At 37.4% G+C, this 23,592-nt stretch overlaps 1 protein-coding gene across 5 annotated transcripts; it reads left to right on the plus strand.

Annotated features, from left to right (window-relative positions):
- Positions 1-13,387: 13,387 nt before the first annotated feature.
- LOC131330968 (jacalin-related lectin 3) lies at positions 13,388-20,429 on the plus strand. Of its 5 annotated transcripts, XM_058364746.1 has the most exons (10): positions 13,388-13,622; positions 13,708-13,801; positions 14,531-15,027; positions 15,881-16,145; positions 17,262-17,474; positions 17,983-18,441; positions 18,528-18,770; positions 18,908-19,327; positions 19,628-19,846; positions 19,927-20,429. In XM_058364746.1, exons 5-10 carry the CDS (start codon positions 17,265-17,267, stop codon positions 20,224-20,226), a joined length of 1,851 nt encoding a protein of 616 aa, XP_058220729.1. In that variant the 5' UTR covers positions 13,388-13,622; positions 13,708-13,801; positions 14,531-15,027; positions 15,881-16,145; positions 17,262-17,264; the 3' UTR covers positions 20,227-20,429. The 5 variants fall into 5 exon arrangements, with proteins under 5 accessions (XP_058220729.1, XP_058220730.1, XP_058220728.1 ...); XM_058364747.1 differs by lacking the exons at positions 13,388-13,622; positions 13,708-13,801 and adding an exon at positions 15,601-15,733; XM_058364745.1 differs by lacking the exons at positions 13,388-13,622; positions 13,708-13,801; positions 14,531-15,027 and adding an exon at positions 15,602-15,737.
- Positions 20,430-23,592: the final 3,163 nt, after the last annotated feature.

Here is a 23,592-nt window from a genome sequence, read left to right on the forward strand (position 1 = left end):
TGGTATTTTTCGTCTTTAATGAAATATTTGTTGTCGTAATTTTTTACTTTATAGACTGAAAATTACCGATTTGAGATGGAGTTGAATTACAGCCAATTAAGTGCCAGAAGTCAAAAGTTAAAGCTTTAAAGCTGGAGATCGATTTTTGAAACTTTTTTTAGAGGAACTCTGTTTTGTCTCTCTGGTGTCGTGGTGTGCCCATTTTCCTGTTCAGAATCGGCGCTGCGTGTGGAGGATGCAATGGATTCGAGGATCTTGTTGAAGGGTATTGTGGTCCCGTTTTGGACTACAATTACTAAGAACACGTTCATTTTTTTGGAAATTTTGTTGAGAATATCAATCAAACCAAAAATCACTGTCATCAAATTGCAATAAGTATGATCTCACAATATGTTTTATCTTGAGATAAATGGTTTCCCTATTCTAGTGGATGAGCTAGTACTCCTTTCTTCTCCAAGATATATATGTTGTTGGAAATTACTATGTTTATGGACATCCCCCGGACATGAGTTTTGCTATGGTTAGCGTCCTGACGAAATTTAAAAAATGTCTGGAAAAATTCACAAAATAGTGCGGAATTTTTCTTTAGTACACAAATACCGTATCTTTTTGGTATATGGTACATAAAAAGTCATTTTAGTGATAAATACTCCATGTTGAGTTGTAACTTGTAAGTATTTCATGTTGAATTGTATCTTATACATTCCAGATGTATAAGATTTATCACTCAATGTGGAATACTTATCACTTCATATGAAATAATTTCACATTCAGTAGTAAGTATTTCATAAGAAACGGTAAGTATTGCACATTGAGTGACAAATATTTCTATTATTATTACTCAATGTGAAATACTTATAATTTCTTATGAAATACTTATCACTCAATGTAGGATACTTATCTCTAAATCAATTTTTGGGTACCATACACACACAAAAATTGTGCAACACAGATGGACTCGTGCATAGGAGTATGATTTTGGCCACATTTCTGTGCACGAAAACTTTATACTAGCATTACTATTTTATCAGTAATGATATATATACACGAAAAATGAGTGTTTAGATCAAGCACCCTACACACATTGGATGCTGTTAATTCCCTCGCAAGCCCCATCGGTTTTTTTTTAATAAAATTTTTGAACGGCTCGAATCGGCCGTCCGGTGGCCGAAAACGGCCTGACGCGGCCGGTCGATACATAATCTCTCCCTTCCGGTCGGTACCTATATCATTACTGATTTTATATTGGGGTCAAAAAATGCCAAATCGATAAGACAATTGGCCAGTACTTATTGTTCTCTGAAAATAAGCAAATCTGGACCGTCGTCCACCGAGGAAAGCAAATTTCCAGATCTGAATGTACGGCATTTATTAGTCATTAGTCAAAAACCCAGCCTCAGAAACTAATGACAAAATGCCGATAAAAAAAAGAAGAAGTTAATGACAAAATGAAACTTCGAAGTATCTTTCATTTCTTTAAAATAAACTAGTATTAAATTCATTCTCAGTCTCCAAGGAGAAATTTTTCAGTGCCGGGTGGGCACGGTCACGTGGTGTCGAGCACGTATTTTAGACGTCCAGACGTGTTTTAGACGGCTCAGATCTGTTTGAGTTAAAAGGGGTTTTTTGATAATTTTACACTAAAAAATTATCTAAACAGATCTGGACTGTTCAAAATACATTTCGATGGCTGAGATCATACTCGGCACCACGTGGTCGTGCCCATCCGGCACTGAAAAACTTCTCGTTTGGAAGCCCCTTAATTTAATTCCAATGATTACAGCGCCAAATTAATTGGTTCCGGAAAATAGGGGGAAAATCCCATGTTCCCACTTAGGTTTTTACTTTATTTTTGGTGGAGGGTCTACATAGGGTTAGGAGTGTTGAATTAAAAAGTGGATGGAGCCAAGATTTCATTTTAGGAGGACCTAAACCATATTTTGGACGATATTTTAGAAAAATACAAGTTCACTTGTAGTCTATTGCCAAAAAAGGTGAAATTTTTTGCCAATTTAGTGTCAAATTTAGCATCAATTTTCATATGCCTTTTTCAATCTCTCACGTCATCCAAACCTATATGTGTTTAATTTAATGGTCTGAATATGAAGTTGTGCAAATAAGTAAACCAAATCAATCCAACAATGTTTCTATTTTTTGACTTGCTCTTACCCTAGCTTTCATGGGGTGGGCAAAATATAGTAATTAGTAACAAAAAGAGAGCTAAAATTATTTTTACCTTTATGTTACTCATTAGTGGCATTGGGAGTGTCAATATCACGTCATTGCTACAAAGGTAATGAATCCTGCACCATATCGGCCAATATTGGCCGGTACGTACCGGTATGGTCCAAATCTAATATCATACACCTCTAATTTCATTCCGACTCAAATACCGGTCGGTATCGGCCAATACCGGATTGTTTTTTATATTTTTATTACCGGACAATACCAGGCAGTACTGATAAATATCAGGTGATACCAGACAAATAGAGGACGATACCGGACTATTTTTTTTATTTAATTTAATTTTTAATAAATGTGTATCTTTTACGTAGGAAAATAACACTAATAATAATAAATCCGAAACGGTACTCGGTATATCACCGGAAAATTAGCACTCTAGCTAGTACGGTATTGAAAACCTTGATTGCTACTCACATGCACATTGCACTCTTGATATGTGAAATGGGCCAAGGACCCTGCTGTCCCAAGGGGACAGTATGGATGTTAGCCCCATCCGAACCGTCTATGTTCGGGAATGGACGGTTCTAGAAGCACCGACGATTTTCTATAGGTGAGATAGCTCCGTTCCTGTGATCAATTAAGCACCTATGGACCATCAAAGTTGTGTACGTTAAAAAATATTTGTTGTAATAGCTACAACACGACTTCGATCCCTAAAAAACTAATGAGAACCCTTACCTGGAGTTTTTTGGAATGAACAAAAAATATCGGGGTCAAAATATATTTAAACACTATAAAAGTCCAACTTAATCTCAACTACCGAGCTCACCTATATATAAAATCGTATATGGCATTGAAAATCTAAAAGGTTTTTCCCCTCCCTCTCTCTCTCTCTCTCTCTCTCTCTCTCATACATATCGATTACAGAAGTAACAGAATTCTATGTTGCATTGGTTTATCTAACAAGTAATACTAAGTACAAAGAAAACTTATCCCGTGCGAAAGTACCAAAAAAAAAAAACATTCAGTGGTTGAGATTCACTTTAATGATTGAGTCCCTACGCGTCAAAGTGAATCTAAACCACTAGTTGTTCTTTTCGGAACACTTTCGGGGTAAGTTTCTTTTGTCCATAATATTTTCGCTATCTTTTTTTTTTTTTTTTTTCTTGATCCGCTCATTTTCGCTATCTAACTCTCGAAATATATGCATGTGAGGCATGCATGCCAGAGTAGTTTTTCTAAAATATTTAAATTTTTTAATGTCCGCAGGTTGGCATAAACTGCAACAGGTCGCCACTGGTTAGTTCTGCTTATTCCTCTTTGGACTTGGGTATGATTTTGGGTGTTAGGATTGGGATCGAAGATGGAATCCAGTGCGTCACTCAGTGTTTGGTGCGCTGTAACTTGTAAGTATTAATAAGATGTGATAATATATCCCGAGGAAGCTCGAATTCCATCCCTAATACGACTCAAATTAAGGATCGTGAGAATTAGACTGTAGTGCGTATAATCCGGGAAACCCTGTATTACCAAAAAAAATGAAACACTTAGATTTTTTTTCGATCTCCACCATTCCTATATATATATCCTAAGGAATTATTAATTTATTATTGCTTATAAATATCTGAAGGATATTATATCGCATCCGTTCAACTCTGGGCAACAAAACAAGCACGGAAGTATCCATCTATATATACATTAGGGTCATATTGTTTGACGATAAAGAAAGTATGAATTTCTACGATAATAGTGATGGAATTACTAGTACTACTCCCCTCGTCATGGTATTATCTATTCCGCACTTAGTGGGGTAATATTTCTGACGTATATTTAATTTATTTCATAAAAAAAATTAATCAAGTGTTACGTAATTTATATATATATATATATATATATATATATATATATATATATATATAGATGTGTGTGTGTATTTTAATTCAATGTACACATTCGGTCATACAAATAGACCCCTAATGTCCGAAATCGTTTGTAACGACTCACAATAACTACATTGCGATGCCAATGATGTGGGTACGAAGGTTTTTTTTTTTCCCATGTACACAGGATATGGGAAGGGTAATAAATAAGAGCTACCACGTACCAAGCAATATTGCATGCATCTTTCTTCATGAACTGGAGCAAATCAGCAAAATACACTCACGATAAATAGAAACGAATGTTGGAAATTTTTACAGAATTTCGAATGAATGAAATCAGGGCTACCGGAGGGTCTCCCGAGGCAATCGTGCATGTTCCGAATTTATTGTATCTGGATGCTCCACAATCAATTGATGTATTGATGTGTGGATTGCGCAACTCTTGTTACCCCTCTCCATGATGGTGTTTTCACTTCCGTAACCTCCCTCCTTGATGGCAGAAATCAATTCCAGAATTCATTGTGAGAGTTACAAACAAGGCATTACAAGGATCTTGGTATATCACGTTTTGGAAAAGACACACCAGAAATTCGGCCAACTCCAATATATCACGTTTTGGAAAAGACACACCAGAAATTTGACCAACTCCAAGAACTCTGAAAATCATTCTTTGTGTGAGAGAGAGAGACGGGCAATAGTTAGTTCGCCAAGGCAATCAATGGTGATGTTCAGCAGGCTCGTGGTTTAGCCGAGCCAAACTTAGGAGGAAGATGCCGATGAATCCTGCAACACCCTCGGTAGGCGGCAAATCTTTCTTAAAGAGACTGTGGTATCACACTGGACTCGGTTCATATTCTAGGAATTCGGTTTGTATCTCTGTTCGTTATAATCTGTTTCGTTATGTAATTTGTAATTATGCAATTATCAATGAAATTATTATTTGGAATTCTATTTCTGCCGAATTTTTCCCAACAAAGAAAAAATTAACCCCAAGGTTTGATGTAAGAGTTTGCTCCTTTCTATGGTTTCAGGTTCGAAATCGTCCAGGTGTCATTAATTCATCTTGAGGCCAGCCTGTTGGGAGTCTGATCCGCTTTCTTGTGTGCGTAGGCCCAATTCGTTGGGAGTGTTTGTAGAGTTCGCACTATATCACATGGACCCAATATACATTGAATAACTCATATATCTACTTAAAAGGCTAAACTTTATAAGTATTAAACTATCCAATTGTATATTAATGTCTAATCATTTTTCTATTTATCCGATATGTGACTCAATCTTTCACACATGTTCCTAACATAGTCCATATAGGAATTTGCTCCGACTCTAATTGGGGGATACCACAAGTGGACGGTGAGATTCATCCCCCAGGATTAGACGAGATGCGCATAAGTTGATCCGGATACCTGACTTGTCATTTAAAAAAAAAAAACCTTACATACTATATTCAAATTCTAATACTAGTATATATACGATCTTTACATGCATGGTAATGGTGGTGGCCATTAGGGGCCCATTATTGCTACAACCGGCCTTAATGGAAGCAGTTAATCCGCCGTCTGTTCCCCCTTTGACTTTACACTTTTACTGGGGTGGTCTGGTCGCAGAGAAATATTCCGTCTCCGTTCCGTTTACGTCGGTGGTTCCTTCCCCTTTCTCCCATGCAGATTGCTGACTAGATTTTCCTCCCTAATTAAATTAATTACTAATTGTTAATTAATTTTCCATAAACAACGAATTTAGTTACAGCTCACGTCCCATTCGGCGAGAGAGAGAATTACCAGGCTGTCGATGGATCGCCATCGCGAAGAAATTTTTCAATGCCGGGTGGGTACCACGTGGTGCCCGTTTGGCACATCCGAACCGTCTGATGCGATTTTGGATCACTCGGATTTGGATAGAGAAAAAAGAGAAAAAGAGGAGTGGTGAGAGGAGAGAAAATATTTCAATTTGAGCCGTTTAAAAGTGCATCAGACGGCTCGGGAGTACCGAGCGGACACCACGTGAGATATACCCGCTCGGCACTGAAAAATATCTCGCCATCACGTGCATGTCTCATGATTATGGATTAAATGGTCAAATACCGATGATGCGTTGGGCTGCCTTGCGCTGACTATGGGAGCCGGCGCGAAACTTTTATACTCCTGTATTAGACAGGGTTCACGGTTCACCACCATAATTAATGATCGAGATTAAATTCCTTCCATTGGTAGCAGAAATTATAAGTTTTCCACCACCATTATTTTGGGCTCCACTGGTGCATTAAATGTTGATGTAAGCCGTTCATTTTGTAAGACTCACATAGTAGTATTCTCATTCAAAAAATTAGATTCACCGGATATTAATAGGTGTATCATAATTTGAATTTTGATTTATAAAATGGAGGGTAATGGACTGTTTAACTTGATAGAATTAAACTGTCCATTTTTATATAAACTAAAAATTCAACTTTTGATTAATCCATCGATATCTAATCAAGTTAATTTATTGTGTAAATATACTATACTATGGGTAACGATTCGGATTATAACAATAAATACATGGTGGAGTCCACAATGAGCAGCACCGGTGTAAAGAATTTCATCTCTTAATGATCTTATGTTATTAATACTCCACTCGTTATACGCAACTGCATGCGGATGTGCACATAGTAAAAAAAAATTAGTGTATGTCTTGCCCTTTGGTATTTGTTGGTTTGATCGATTTCTACGAGGCTATTTCGATGATCTCACCAGGCATGTGATTTTCACATTTTCTTTTTCTTTTAACCACACTCATTTTTGTCATTTTATATGTTGATGATTTAGGCTCCTTTTTGCTAAGGTTTGTTAAGTACTTATTTTTCTCTTTATGAGACAGGTCATTATCTCACAATACCATTACCTTTAATTCAAAAAATAACTACTTATTTGAAAAATAAGTATTTAATTTTGTTTGTGAAACACACGCTTACAAGATTGACTTTTCATTTGTATATTCTTTCACACTTCGAAAGTTTGAATAACAAGATTGCAAATTCACACTGCATGAAAAAAAATTAAGCACATTTATGGAAAAAGAATCTGAAAATCAATTACCAATAACAATAGATATAAACGAGTCTCTTTAATTAATACCAACAAAGTTGTTTAAGATACAAGCAAGGTCAAGTTCATTTTTAATACTCCAGTCAAATCTATCAAAATCAGGATATTCTAAACATTTTATTTAGCTCAGTAGACCCAACTCCCAACTTGTTAGACCCTCTAAAAGCATCTCCAAGGGAATAACAAAATTAGATAAATCTTTCTAAAAAAAGGAATAAATTAGATAAATGGCATTTTTTAGGATTAAAAAAAAAGAGATAAATGGAGCTTTGTTTGGGATTATGGGCCGTCAACTGGATCATCTGCAAGGTCAGGAATTAGGATCATGCCTCGGCCTGTTTATTTGAACAGTTCGGCCCGCTAGTGCAAAGTAAGCCGAATAAAGCAAGCCCTCACCTGAGGGGCCAGGGTTAATGAGTCAGACTCTTTCTGCCATATGTGTAGATGTCCAATCTAATCTTTTCAGATTACATTTCGCATTAAGCTGATTTTTCACGGGTCACTCGGGCTTTTTTTCAAATTATTTAATGGCTCGGAGTTCCGTGAGGGATCCATAGTGGACCCGCGCGGCCGTTAGTGCAAGGTCGGTGAAGTCACCATATGTGGCTGTAGGAGGGTTCATTAATAAAACGGAAGAAACTTCCAATTACCCTGCAGCGATCTCAAGACTGTAATTGTTCGCATGTTTTCACTTTCTTTCTATCAAATCATAATGTAGCGGCCTATCAAAAAAATCATAATGTACTTTCTTTGTAATTCTGTCAATGCTGAACTAAAATCCTGGAGCCGCCGCTGCTCACACAAAAAAGAAAAAAAAAAAAACCTTGATTAAATCTGCACGATTGTGTCATTCCTGAAGCATAACGGTTTGCAGCAACAGCTTTGTTTCCCACTTCTTGTATCTTATCTTCTACTCAAAAGAGACAATTTTCTGTCTCACATTACTCCTCATATCCTTCCCATGTGGCTCAATATATTCGAAACTTGCTAGTGCCTACATCAATATATAGCAGGAAAGGTTGGCACACAAAATGTAAGATAGAAGTACTTCAATCGGTACAGAAAAATAGTAGGAAAATAGAGCAACATCCGGCAGAGTTTCAGATCACATACAGAGATTTGAGAATTGTGTTGAACTATGTCACGAACAGCATATTCAGATCCATTCCGCACCAAAATTCTCTATAACAGCTAATGACTGTCATGGAAATAATTTCAGATATTTAAGGAATCGAAAATGAAGAAACTATGCAGGCCACAAAATGTTGTGAAGCAGTGGAGGCTTGTTTCTGAGTTATCTGCCCGTATACGATCAATGTCAGGGGAATAGCGAATGCATTACCTTGTAGACACGGCACCAATTGTTGCCAGTTTCACTTAATCTTGTCCAGAGGACATCCATCACCATGTGACATCCAGAGCTGGAAGATATCTCAAAAGATGAGCTATGCATGTCAAAGAAATGGTACTGTTGAGAGGACTAACAATGTCCGTTCAAAGAGTAAGTTCAAAAATTTAGACGTACAGCATTTCAGTGGCCTGTGCTATCTCTGCCAATGCCAAATCATCAGGACCCGAGGGTCCATTATCTGTTGCATCCAGCACCTGCATCAATGTTTAACACTTTGATTTGTTTCTTCTACTAGTATTTCTTAAACTGATGATCAATGCACATAATATTTGTATGGTGGATAACACGGAGCCTTTAGTAGTTCCATCGTAATTTTGTAGCCAAGACCCAAATCCCCAAAACCAAACATAGGGTTTTGCGGTCACAGATATTATATTATGTAGAGAATTTCAGACCCATATATGTTTTTCTTATGCGGCAAAGGAATACATAACATAGAGTCGAAGGGGCCCATCGTTCTTGTTGAAAAGGCCAGGGATCCATTTAGGATGGAAGAATGTCCGAACACTCCCTTAATTGTTCGAAGGTTGAAGGGATACATTAGGAAAAACAATTTCAATGAGTGGCATCTTATTAGGACCCGATATAGGTCTGATCGGTTATTGACATGTCTGAACCACGTATTATCCATCTGGTACCATATGCACAGTCATCAGAATAACAAACTAAATGAAACCTTGCTTATGCTCCATTTGGTTGAAGGGATTCTAATTTCTATGTTCAATATTCATATATCAGAGCTCCCAAACTCAATATCGAAATTCTAGTTTTTTGAGCAATTCTCGTTTAATAACATCATACAATTTCTTGGTTTCAAGCTCATGCTCATCTTACCCACATGGAACCTTAGAGACTCACGTTTCATCTAATTGTGTAAAAACCATATCATAGTGTTTTTAAAGTGTCAAGAACATTACCCAGTCACATCGAAACGAACGTAAATTCCCACATATTTCCACCACGAAAAGCTTAAATAGTTAAAGAAATTAAGCTGGAAATGGAAGTATTTACCTTTTGCTCGATCACTGAAACCTTCAAGATTTTCAAATTCACCTGCCTTTTCCTGCAAACCCAGCGTCATTTGTGGAGAGAGAGAGAGAGAGAGAGAGAGAGAGAGAGAGAGAGAGAGTCACATTTCGCGGATTGTTGGGTCGACGAACTTCTTGATAGTTTCAGTGATATTTTCCATCTAGTAAAAAAATATAAAAGCCATTGGGAAAAAAAATCACAGAGATAACTCAAATCGGATTTCGAGTGCTATTTTGCAAGGGGAGTTGAACCGAGTCTAGCTCCAAACAAAATCCTATGGGTGAGCAAAAACCAGATTGGTTTGGTTTTATCGTAAATCAAAAACCAAACTACTATTAATATATTATGAATTTGAAGAACCAAATTAATCCATAAAACTCATATAACCAAACCAATCCAAACCTTGAAATACGAATCGGTTTCGGTTTTAAATCATGGTTCACTTGAAATTGAGTTATTATCTCCATAAATTATTTAAAATACTTAAACTTGCATAGATAAGTTGAACCAAAACTTACATTAAAACTAGAGCTATTAAAATCACCAAAATTCACTATCATTAACAAACTAAAGAAGAGTTGAATACTACAGGTAATTAGTGAAGGAATAGGGTCATGGAATAGAATATTAGATTAGGAAATTATTTACCGACTAAAAGTTTGGAAATGAATTGACTAAAGCCCAAGTCGCATATGTTTAGCGTGTTAAAATTATAGGAATATGTCAGCATATATAGAAAGTTTTGGAAGTTAATCTTGGAATGAAAAAAATAGGGTGGTGGAATGAAGTATTAGATTTGAAAATTAATTGACTACGGAAAAAAGTTTATTCGGTGTATTGAAACAAATTTTATACACATACTTATTTACATATAATATGGCAGGATCGGTTTGGGTGAAGCCGTCAACATAAATCCATACACAAAACCATTTAACATGATTTTTAATTTTTTAAAACCAGAATCAAACCAAGTTACTGAAAAACTCGACCAAATCATAAAGTAACACGATTCTCACACTATAGATGTCAGACATATCTAAAATTATAGACAAGAAAACAATTACTCGTAATTACAGTGGAGTTTTTTTATGAAAAGATTTCTCAAACTATCATTTTTTTTCTACTTCGTCCTCAAACTACCAAAATCACATATATCGTTCTTGTGGCACATGGTAAGTTTTCCGTCCAAATTCATGGATGGAGTTAGGAATCGGATTCAATATGTGAGATTTTTTTTTTTTTTTTGATCCGCAATATGTGAGATTTCAATAGTTTAAGAACGAAGTAGAAGTGGATAAAAAAAGAAGAAAAAAGAAAGAAGTAGAAAGAAGGGATAGTTTGAGGGATGTTTTACTAAAAAAACTCATTACAGTAAGGGAAAACGAAAGCACCGAGTACACTTGAAAACCTTGTGGTCGAACAACCGCACTGTTTATCGCCAAGCCACCAGAGAGAGAGAGAGAGAGAGAGAGAGAGAGGCTTACGAGCGAAGGAGATCAACGACGATTCTGTGAGACAGAGAGGCAGAGAGGGAACGATAGAGTTGGTGCTTTTGTAGATTTTATAGCTACTGGTGGATGCCCGTGCCTAAAATGTATCTCTAACTGTTTTATGAAATAATTGTGATCTCCACAAAGCGTTACCATTTTGAGTTATTTTTCTATATTTTACATAGAAATACATTGTCTAAAAAGTGAGAATACATAAGTATAAATTTATTAGGAGAATATTCCCTTTACCTTTTAAAAAAGAAATAATCCGATGGCTATAAATTTAACATGAAGTAATCCAACGGCTGTTGAGAATCCTCTTGTTTATATGTCAAGACATTTTTCAATAAAAACCGCTCTGTTTATAATATAGAATTTTTTTTTAAGGTTCGGATCCTCTATGAGCATTCCCGTTATGAGGATCGGGTGAGAATTTTAATGGGATCCAGATCATTCATCTTGATAATTAATGATCCAAATTAAAAACAAATTCTTTCAAGAAAAAATTCGATTTTAATTTCGACCATCGATTGTGAATATGAACGGTCCTTTTTATGTTAAAATAAATGAAAATTTTCATAAGACCCCCAAACTTTTACCTGACTTTAATATTTACTACTTAATAGACATCCGTTCAATTAACCCAAACATTTGCAAATCTGTCTAATTACTAATAAAAATGGTTGATTTGAATTATCTTTTCCCGTTATATGCTTATTTGGATGTTGATCACTTGATCTATCTCTCTCCTTCTCTCTCATAATTTTCACAATGCCCCAACTTTGACCTTAATGTTTAATAGAGATCAAAATTTTAACAAATTTTAAATTAGACACCTAATTATAAATGTGTTACTCAATTAACCCCTACTTTTTTACATCTGTAAAATTAGTAATAAAATGGTTAACTTAGGTTATTTTTTCTGTTATATGTTTATTTGGATGCTGATTTATTGCTCCCCATTTTTATGTACGATTTGTTGATGAAAACAGTCCTACCTGAATATCCGAAATATTTAAAAAAAAAAAAAAAAGTCCGGTCATTCGCAATTTGATATTTTTTTTTGGGGCTCAGGTTCAGTAAAACAAAAAGGAGAGTGAGTTACGTCCGGATGTGGAGGAAACAATGGGGTTTTGAGTCCTGCCATGCGATTATTGTTGTAATTTGAACTGTTCATAGCTTGAAAAATAATGTATTCACGCAAAAAAAAAAAAAAATCAATTTTATTGGACATTGTAAAAAATTGAATTTTGGTTTATAAAACAAACGTCTTGGATTCTGCAGGACGTCCATTTCAAAAACTAAAGTTCAATTTTTGATATACCTATGAATGTCCAATAAAATTAATTTTTTTTTGCATGAATATACTATTTGTCGAGCTCTACAATATGAGGCAATAAACACACGGTAGGGCCTACAATGGGAGGTGGAATTTTCCACCTCATCCCGAAAAATAATTTCTTTCTTCTCAAACAAGAGAGACCAACGGAGGAGGAGCATTCTGTGAAAGCTGCACGAATTGGAACAGCTAAACCCAGTTAAGCTCTGACTCGCATTACAATAGAGTGAACATCCAGAAGGCATTCTGTGCTGAAATACCACATTCTCTCCCTCTCTCTCTCTCTCTCTCTCTCTCGTCGGAAAACTTCCCTTCGCCGGAGTGAATTTATTCTTTGCTAAAATGGGTTTGATACAGTGTGGCCAAGTCTATTTTCATAGAATCAACTTCACTCAAATGATCTCTGATTATGTGTCCATCAGTGTTCGATTAATACGATCTTCAACAATGTTTCATCATCTTGACAAGTTCTACAAGATGAACCCTTTCGATCATGGAGATAAATCGGGATGAGACCGCAATTCGACGAATTCGCGTTGCGAGATCTCAATACACCAGAGAGGCGTTTCTTCGTTGTAGTGATTTATTCAGTGTGACCAAGTCTATTTGCACAGAAACAAATTCACTCAAAATGTGTGCGATTATACATCAATAAGTGTTGGATTAAAATGATCTTGAACATGGTTTATCTTCTTGAAAATATCTACGAGATGAACAATCTTGATTATGGATGTAAATCCTAATGAGATCACAATTTGACTAAAATCCCTGGTAATATGGTTTTCAAAGGACTTCCCAGGTTTAAGATGCGAAGTGTTAATGATTACGCGCGACGTCGTTTTTGAGAAACATCCTGTGTTGATTATGCGAGTTTCTAATGAGTCGTCGTCCCCATTTGTCCACCAACTCCACTCTCTCTCTCTCTCTCTCTCTCTCTCTCTCTCTGTATACGTACATATTGTATTTCACTGATGAATGTTCGTTAATCCTCTGCAAGCTGATTTTTAGCCTCACATTTTCAGGTACAAGAAACCTCAATTTTTATTGGAATTGTATACGATTCAATCCGTATCTTAGTTCCTCTCCGGGCATAGCGTTTTCAACCCAACATTGAAAACTAACCTAGTTATCTTCATTCGCTGGGTCACCAGCTGTTGATGTTGCCATGCAGCTAATTGGGTGAAGATCAATGTGCGGGAAACTGTAAGTTTCTCTTGGATGAAACACTTCTAAATCCTCGAGAGTTTCCTCCATTGGAGGTCTAATTAGCTGGTTTCTTCATGTGCAGAAAGATTACTTTGCGGTTTATGCTGCTGTCAGAATCCCTATTTTGGGCAGATTACGCGTAGGAGAGGAGTAATTCCATACTCGTCCTACATCAGGTACGTGGTATTGGTAATCCCCTCACAAGTTGTCCTAGGTTCTAGGTGTATGCTCTTGTTTCGCAGTTGCTAATAGCCAAATACAATAGCTGTATGATCATTAGATTGCTTTTGTGTCGTTTGAATTGAAAAAATGTTTCCGCGTCGCTTTTCTAGTTTTCTAAGCCACCCATGCTTAGTTAGTATAGTCTAAAATCAATAAATCTGGTCTACTCATTGTCAATGGATTTTGAGATGGATTCTTCAACATGGTATCATAACAGGGTATTGGTGGGCTTGTGGGCCGACTCTGCCCGAGCCTATTTATTTCTCCTAGACCTAAAAGATCTATTTATCATCCACACTGGATTGCTGCCCCTAGCTTTACTCGACCTGGGCTTCCCCTAAGCTGCACCTAAGTAGCCTTTTTGTTTGGACATCAAGCTTAGTATGTATGGTATAAAGCAACTCCACTCATTGTCCAATTGGTTCTGAATGTATTTTACTTTATTAGTATTGTTATTTTTGTAATTGGTTTTGATGCTTTAACCATAAATATGGAGAATGAAAGAGAATTTGTTCATAGTACATTATATGGTCATGATTGCCATTTTTGGGCCAATTTGGAAAAGAGTATTCGGATCTATGGCCAAGAATTCCAAGTGCTACAACTGCAATTGCTTGGTACATTTTATTATGTCCTGATTTTGACAACTTCTTTCTTGCTTTTTTCTTGAACGTTTAGTACAGAGGACGGAATTTCGGGAATTATGGAATGCCTGCTTAAGTTAATGGAAGCTGCCATTTCACAACCTCTACAAATTTTTAATGGAAGCTGCTGTTCCAAGGTTGTATTGTTGAAGTCTACTGCATCATTACGGCTTGAGGATATTGAGAAGATATACAATATTAGCATCAAAAGTTCATCTCTATTGCATTTTACGTCACTTGAATCTTGTCTCGCCTCCCAGCTCCACCATCTTAGAATTGCAGGTGGGAAACTTGAAGTGTACATGTTGTGTGGAGATTTGATTCGTCTACTGGAAAGTCTTTAATAATATTTGCTCCCAGTCTTAAATATTTGACGTGGAATGGGAATCCTACAAATGACTACTGTCTGGATCCCTTTGTGCAATCAGAAGGTGCTCGACTATTTCTTGAACCCAAGATACGACAATAATTTGCATCAGATTCTTCTTGATGTAAGCAGAGCCAAAGACCTCTGTCTACATGAAGTTATGATTGAGGTAAAGACAACCTTCCTCTTATGCTAAAAAGTTCTTTAGAAATCTTGTTTTGTTGTAGTCAGAATGTACTAATTTGAAATCTTGTTTTGTTGTAGTCAGAATGTACTAATTTGCCGTCTTCATATGGAAAAGAAGTAGCATGCATTGCTAAATCAAGGAGCTCTCTCTCTCTCTCTCTGCACGCATGCACTTGTGTTTGTGTGTGTGTTCTATTACCGTTGGACACTTTTGGGTGACGAAAACCAAGTGGTTGATGTTTTTTAGTGGTACAACTGTTATGTATTTGTACTTCCGGTAAATTGGGAGACTCCGGAAACTTATGAGTTGTATTCATGAAGTTACAGGTTCTGTTTGAGCAGGGATACCCATGTTCTGGCTTAAATTATGTACAAGGATATGTGTGCGTACTAGCAGTTTAAATAATGACCTAGTTCCAGAAATGATCTCTTTGCTTATTGGAATGCCCAATTTAAAGACCATAAGCGTAAAATCTTCCTCACCTGTCGCTAATACCAAGGAGATTGAAAGGGAACATTGCAGCGTAAAATCTTGTGCATCCTCTGCTGATTGTAGTGCAAGTAAAAGAATGCTGATTGTAGTGAAAGGGTAGATTTCAGTGTAAAGTCTTCTGCATCCTCCCTAACTTCAGTACAAGTAAAGAAAGCATTGCGAGATAAATTCGTCCACACCCTCGGCTAACAACAATGTTGGTAAAATTGCTTGTGTGTGTGTGTGTGTGCGCACACGCGCGCGCCCGTGTGTGTGTTTCTCATTACAGCGTAGAATAGCAGAGATCATGTTCTCCAGAAGCAAGATTATGTTTAACAAAAATAACTACTTTATCCCATTGCAGGCATCTGGATTTGATGCAAGGTACTGGGAGGCTAAAAAACTTAGATTTATTTGTCATGTGGAGGTGGTAGAGATTGAGCTCTTTGAGGGGATAAATGCGTTAGAGCTAGACTGTTTTTGCTCAAGTATGCCAAGAAATTGAAGCCGATGGTTGTCTTGACTCTCCCTCTCTGCCATCTGATGTATATATGAAGATACAAAATTGCAGGATGGGTACTGCTGCCACAGTACTTTTTCGGGAGAAATGAAGTGCATCAGTGACGGAGGTAATATCCATGCTTCTCTTTGCCTTTCTTCATGACCTAGATTATTTGGATACAAATCACGGAATTAAAGCCGACGGCACCACTTAATGACAGAAATCGGCCACCAGGCTCAACAGCAGCAGTATATACGAACCTTGGAGCTCATGCATCACACATGAACCATGTGACGCCAACTTAAGGCTCTGTTTGGAACTTGTGGAAAGAAGTGGAAACGAAGAGAACATTTTGAAAAAACCTGTTCCCTTGTTTGGTTCTTAAAGAAAGAGAGGAGAAAATCTAAAAAGCAAATGCGACTTTCCTCCTAATTTCTATCTAACTTTCCCCCTCATTTCTGTCTTAATTATTCTCTTCTTTCCCATTTCTTCCTCAAGTTACAAGCAGAGCCTAAGATTGTGAACCTAGATCGCAAATGAAATTCGACTGGTGAATTTGCAGCCGCTGTCTTAGGGTTCTGTTAACATGTTTAGTAGTGCGGCTAGCACCCTTTTTTTTATCGTAAATTTGGCAGCCTGCCAAACAAGTACGACTGCTTGGATTTCATAAGCATCATTATTGTTAGAATGAAATGGACTTCTTTTCTTGAGGTTTCTGTTGCAGAAAATTATTCTCAGAGGAGAATATTACTGCTTGTGCTGGCAGTAAGAATATTATTGCAGACTAGGTGAGAGGAGCTGTGCTGTTTTTTCTTTTTTCTTTTTGGGTGGGAAGAGCTAAGCTGTCTGCATACTTCACGTCTAAACTCATCTTTATGTTTCTATTCGAGAACATTCTTTACCATCATAGAGCATATGTGCATGGAATTTTTCTTTTTAGAAAGAAAAAGGGTACTTGTATGGAGATATTCTTGCTTTCTAGATCCAATTCTCTTCCTTTCAATTAATTCCGTCTATAGTGGAACCCCGAATTTCCTTTCTGGAAACTTTTTCCAGGGGAATAGAACCATTCATGCACCTTACTTCTTGTTGATAAATTATTCGTGCACGCTCTCTGGCAACATCCGTCTCTCACGTTTATTCTGCACCTTTCTTTCTCTTTCTTCGACTACTATTCAGACAAGGCACTACCTGGTTTGCTGTTGAATAACCACTTGCTCACCACATGTATCCTCTTTCACAGAGTATGGAGAATTATGGAAAGAATACCATGTCAGTTGGGCCTTGGGGTGGCGCAGATGGATTTCGTTGGGATGATGGGGTGTACTCAGGAATAAGGCAGTTGGTCATTGCTCATGGAGCTGGAATTGACTCCATTCATATTGAGTATGATGACAGAGGGATCTCAGTGTGGTCAGACAAGCATGGTGGTAGTGGAGGTCTTAAAACTGACAAGGTTAGTTTACTATTTACGTTCAAGACTAGATTTTTTTTTTCATTTTTCTTCTCCCAATAATATAATCAACAGGGAGAAGCCTATGTACAACTTTGACCAATACCCGCCTAATTTAATTAAAATCTAACACTAAATATTTTCTTAACTAGCCAAAATAATGTGTAACACATCTGTGTGTACTGTCCACATCCATTCATAACTGACGAGAATAACTCGTATAAAACGCCATTAAATTTTTAACAAATGAACCTTAAAATTCGTAAATTAACCCAAAAAAAATGCATGACTTTACTGTTCTACACCAAAAAAGTACATTGCATAAACTAAAAAATGCGGAACATAAACCAAAAAATTACGTAACTTTGGTACGCACTGTGTGCACCATAGCTTTCTCCTAGCACAAGTAGTATTATATTCCTATTTCAAGTCATACTAATGTTTGCTTTATCAGAAGTTATTCAAAGAACTTGCCAAAGATACATTCCATCTCATGATTTACATGTTTTAGGTCAAGCTTGGGTACCCAGATGAGTTTCTAACTTCAATCCAAGGATACTATGGTAGCATAAACGAATGGGGGCCACTTTATGTCCGGTCACTTACTTTTGAAAGTAACAAAAGAACATATGGACCATATGGCATTGAACAAGGGACATATTTCTCATTTCCAATGGTTGGGGGCAAGATTGTTGGATTCCATGGCAAGTGTGGGTGGTATCTAGATGCAATTGGAGCATATCTTGAGCCTATTGGCCACAAACCAAACCCATTGAAGTCTTTGGTTCAGTCTCATTACTTCGCTAATGGGACTGAGAAATATAGTTACTCGGTTGTGCAGGGAAATCTTGGCAATAGCTATGATATAGTTCTTGGTTTTAGACAGAGGGACACATACAACTGTCATTCACCAGATGATCTCTCAAGGCAGACTTCCAGTTCACGAGAGTTCAGTGATACAGAATCAAAGGTAATAATTCTCGATAACGAATTTTATTATTTTTTAATTAGAAGCTCTCTTGCAAAATTTGTGTTGATAAAATAGTCCCATTTCAGATGCTTAGTGTACCTAACTCTATTGAGAGATTCTCTTCGAAAGCTGAAAACGGCCTTGTATCATATGGGGCCTGGGGTGGTACTGGTGGCACTGAGTTTGATGATGGAGTCTATACAGGTGTTAGACAGATTCACGTATCACGTAATGTGGGTATTGTTTCCATAAAAGTTTTGTATGAACAAAATGGTGACGCTATATGGGGAAGCAAAAATGGAGGGACTGGTGGATTTAAATCTGATAAGGTAAATCAAGCTCTCTTTCTCCTTTAATAAAACTAATTTGTTTGAATTTCCGTTTGACCAAAAAAAAGAAAAACTCATTTGTTTGATTTTATGGATGTGTTGAAGTATTGTTCCTTTTCTCTTATCCTTGTATGCAGATAATCTTTGATTATCCCTTCGAAATCTTGATGCATCTAACAGGCTTCTATGGACCTGCCATGATTATGGGGCCAACTGTTATTAAGTCTCTCACTTTCCATACTAGCAAGACAAAATATGGACCATTTGGGGAAGAACAATGCCAGCAATTTACCACCAACTTGAAAGAAGGGAAGATTGTTGGATTCCATGGGAGGAAAGGCATGTTTCTTGATGCTATTGGTGTTCATGTGGTAGAAGGGAAAGTGATGCCACCAACACGCCCACCATCCAATTCCTCCAATCAGGGTGACATAGTAACCCCACCAATTCGTCCTCCATTCAATTCATCGGGTCAAGATGAAGTGTTCGCTACAAAGGTTGAAAAGCCGCACTGGACTAATAAACTAGCACTAGCAAGGCGAGGACCAACAGATGAGGTAATACTGCATAATGACCTAAGTTCATGTGAAACATTCAAACACATGCGAGGGATAGCTTATGCTACGTGGACACTGCTAGATGCATAAAGTACCACGTTGGGGACTTGACACTTGAATAAGGGTACCAGTGTCTGACATGTCACATGGATATTTGGACATTACCCTAAGGAGCATGTGTTGTAGTTAGAGTTTTCCATGACTATGGATTTAACTCCTGACACTGTGCCTGAGTCCGCAGAACCTAGGGATAGCATTATGATTGTACTCATTGACTAAAAATCTTTAAAATTCTCTCAGTTTGAAAACAGAGTAGTAAAAGAACCAGCTCCATGTGAGACAGGACCATGGGGTGGCGATGGAGGGAGGCCATGGGATGATGGTGTGTTCTCGGGGATCAAGCAAATATACTTGACAAGAAAGGAAGCCATTTGCTCGATACAGATCGAGTATGATCGAAATGGACAATCTGTTTGGTCAACAAAACACGGAGGTGATGGTGGCGCTACTCCAATCGTGGTAAAATTTTGGTTAATCTTTTCTCATCGTTGTCCAAAAATAATCATTCATAATTTCTAAACAAATTCTTTTGTTCATAGTTAAAGTTAGATCACCCCCATGAAGTGCTTACTTGCATAAGTGGATTCTATGGTCCTATCAATGGAAATCATCGAGCAAGAGTAGTAAAGTCTTTGACATTTACTACAAGTAGAAGGAAATGCGGTCCCTATGGGGAGGAGATAGGAACATTCTTCACTTCTATTACGACGGAGGGGAAGGTGGTCGGCTTCCATGGGAGGAGTGGCATGTACTTGGATGCCATTGGAGTCCACATGCAGCACTGGTTAGGTGATCAGAAGCCATCGAAGTCTTCCTACCTCAGGAAAATCTTCCAGTAATCGATGTTTCAGCTAAAATAAGAAGATGATATATTTTTGTGTTCAGGAATCATAGATATATCTTCCTGTGTTTGTATTGACTGCAGTATCCAGGGACCGGAGTATACATCATTTGTAAAACTCAAACTCAGTATGATGTCCTTACTTCGAAAGGTGGATTGATTAGGCGAGGCGACTGTCGATATCTGGATCAATTTGTTTGATTATGTTGCTCTTAATCAGCTCGAACCAACATCCTCATTATTGGAAACCAATTACCAAGCGATAAATAAATTAGATCGACTAAGCTCAATGTCTATGGATAATCCTCATTGCGGGTTGGACATTTAACCGTTTCAATCTGGGCATTTAACGGTTTCAATCCATTGACCCCTTTTTCTAACTTCCGTTTTAGGTCAGAAGCAATTTCTTTTTGGCCATGGCAAATCTGACATCAATTAAAGTCCCCAAATGTTTTGCTTCAAGGATCATGAATTTAAGTCCCTCTTGAAGCAATGTTTGGGTGAGAACCTACTTATCCCACATCGGAAAAATGTGAAAAGTGATGTGAAATATAAGGAGTCGCGACGAGCTATTCTCTGCCACGGGTCGTTGCTGTTTGGGGACTCATATTAACTGAAATTTTGTCATTATTTGTTAGACCACAATTTTGGCCATTCCTGGTGTTCAAATATGGAACAAAATATGGCTAATTTGAAGATCACTGGGGGTAGATTTTGAGGCCACAAGGGGCATGTTATCAAGGCCGTGAGGGCAAACGAGGGGCATATCCTTGTAAGGGCCGCAAAGGGTTTTTTTTTTAATTGCAAAACACTTTCCATGATATGGTCACATGGGGGCGAAATGAACGGGTTCTTGAGACCCAGACACATTGTTCACCATATTATTACAGGGGCATAATGAACGAGTTCTTAAAGCCACAACAAACGTTCATCATGTAATGAACAGGTTCTTAAAGCGCAACATACCGTTCATCATATGGCCACATAGGAGTTCAGGTTGGCCACATTGGGGCTCAGGTTGTATTTTTATGGGGTTACACGAACGGTGCTCGGGTTGCATTTCTCCAATTCATTTGGCCTGGGCCTTGGGGATGCCCAGAGTACCATTTGTTTAATCCGCACAATTTTCGATCATTGTTTTGAGTCCAAAAGGGACCCACAATTGGCCAAAACTGGTCGAGACTAGAAGAACCTACACTGGACGGGAGCCTCCCTGCTCGAGCCGGTTAGTATTTGCTAGGATTTTAGTGAACTTGAATTCGAGCATAAGCTCACTGGAAGTTGGACAACTCGAGCGTGAGCCGAGTTAATTATCATCTGAGTCAATTTCGAGTTTGTTCATTAGCTTTAAGAGCTAGAAATAAAAATGAACTAATTTTTTTGTATTTGGTGTGGTCCGGTTCGATTTCTCAAATAAGTTCTTAAAAAATAATGAGCTATTTTCAAGCTTAAAAATAATGGGCTTACGAAAATAATTTTTCAATTTTTTTTGTAGAATTTGAAATAAGATTCATATTGCATATTTTTTTTATTTCATTAAGCCTATTATTTTTAAGCTTGAAAATTGCAAATGTTCATATTTTTTAAAGGGGTAAATTGGAACACATTCTCAGTCTAAACTGCAAATAAGATTTTTGTTGTGGAGAGAAAGTTCTAACATGAAGATGGCAATTGAGATGGACTCAACTTGATTGATAGCTCATTCTAAACTGAATTTGCTGCACATATTTTGTGATAAATTCCATATCAATGCGTGATAAAAAGGGTCACACTCTCCTCTTAGGAAAAAGTGATAATGTCAAAATTATTTTTGTTGGTGCCAAAACTTTAATGCATAAAAGTTTCGTACTCTACACATGGTACAAGTCTTTTGTGCACTAGAGTTTTGACACCAACAAAAATAGTTTTGGCATTATTATTTCCCAAAATTATTTGGTACTCTCTGGACACAACCATATGACAAGCAAGCTCGGTGACTAATTTTTTTTGAAATTCAACTTCATTGCCAATATCGAATAAGGATCCAGAGGATCAAACTATAGAGAAACCACACAAGCAAGGGGACATCACCCCGAGTACAGCATCGAAAACTCCAAAACTAAAACCCTGGATTACAATAAGCGAACGGAAACGATAAAGGCCTTAGCGGCTAACCTACAAGATGATGGAATCCGCCAAGCCAAGAGAGGACGATGCCATTGCTGGTCATTACTATCCCTGTAACATGCGGACGATAATGGTCATTACTATCCCTGTAACACGCGACGATGAGGAGCAGCCACTTCAAACGCCACAAGAAGCCCAAGAGCTACTATCCAAAAACGCCACCGCCGGCAAGCTCCTGGGGCGAAGAATCAGACCCGACCCTTCAAACTCAACCTATTTTTTTTCTTAGATATGAGAACTCGACTTGATTGATGGCTCATTCTAAACTGCTCTAAAAACTACAATTCCAGCTAAAAATATGGTCTAATCAATAAGTTCTACAAACTCTCTCCTTACATAAATCTTAAGCTGTTTGAATGAACGCAAACATAAATCTTAAGCTGTTTGAACGCAAAATTGCGCAAGAACGGAGACCCAATTTGTAGAGCAGAGGTACGCAGAAGCAAAATTTTGCTCTTCAGACTTCCAAATCATTATACTGCCATGCGAGCTTAGATTCCTTTTTCATCTCTTGAAATGAAGATTGCCACAATCTCAAATTCTCAATTGACAAAATAATGGATGACAGTAACTTCTAGTGCAATCATGTGCTTAGCCGTTAAGCTAATAATGTCTCGTTCTAGCACATGCCTCGGTTCTAGCACATGCCTCGGGTATGTCCGAGAAAGCAACCAATAATTCATGTGATCAAGTCCTAAACGAGCACAAAAATATATATTCCGATAAAACTTTGGCGTTGGAATCCCATTTTGCCATCTCCCAAGTAAATCGCATAGACGAACCCAGAACAAGAAGACACGATATACATTCACTAATGGTCAGCATCTCCTACGGTGGTAGGTAGGCTATTTTCGCAGCCAATGCCAATAAATGGCTTGAAGGTCATTTTTCACTCCTGGCCTCCAATGAAAAGCCATTTTAGCAAACCAAAAAATGGCTCATCCATTTTTGTGGCCAAACTGGTCTAGGAAATGGTTGTAGCTATTTATGCCATATAAGTATTTGTGTGTTGCAAAATTTTTTGTTCAAATTCCTATGAAATGATTCAAGTGATCCAACGACTGTCATAGATTAGTACAAAAATGACTTTGGCACCATTGGAGGAACTTTGCCAAATATTTGACGAGAATGAGAATCACTTTGTTTGGTTCTTCTTTCCGAAATAATCTTTCCAAAAATTTTGACTGTTTCGTCATTC

Source organism: Rhododendron vialii, chromosome 6a, assembly GCF_030253575.1.
Source record: "Rhododendron vialii isolate Sample 1 chromosome 6a, ASM3025357v1".
NCBI classification, from domain to species: Eukaryota; Viridiplantae; Streptophyta; class Magnoliopsida; order Ericales; family Ericaceae; genus Rhododendron; species Rhododendron vialii.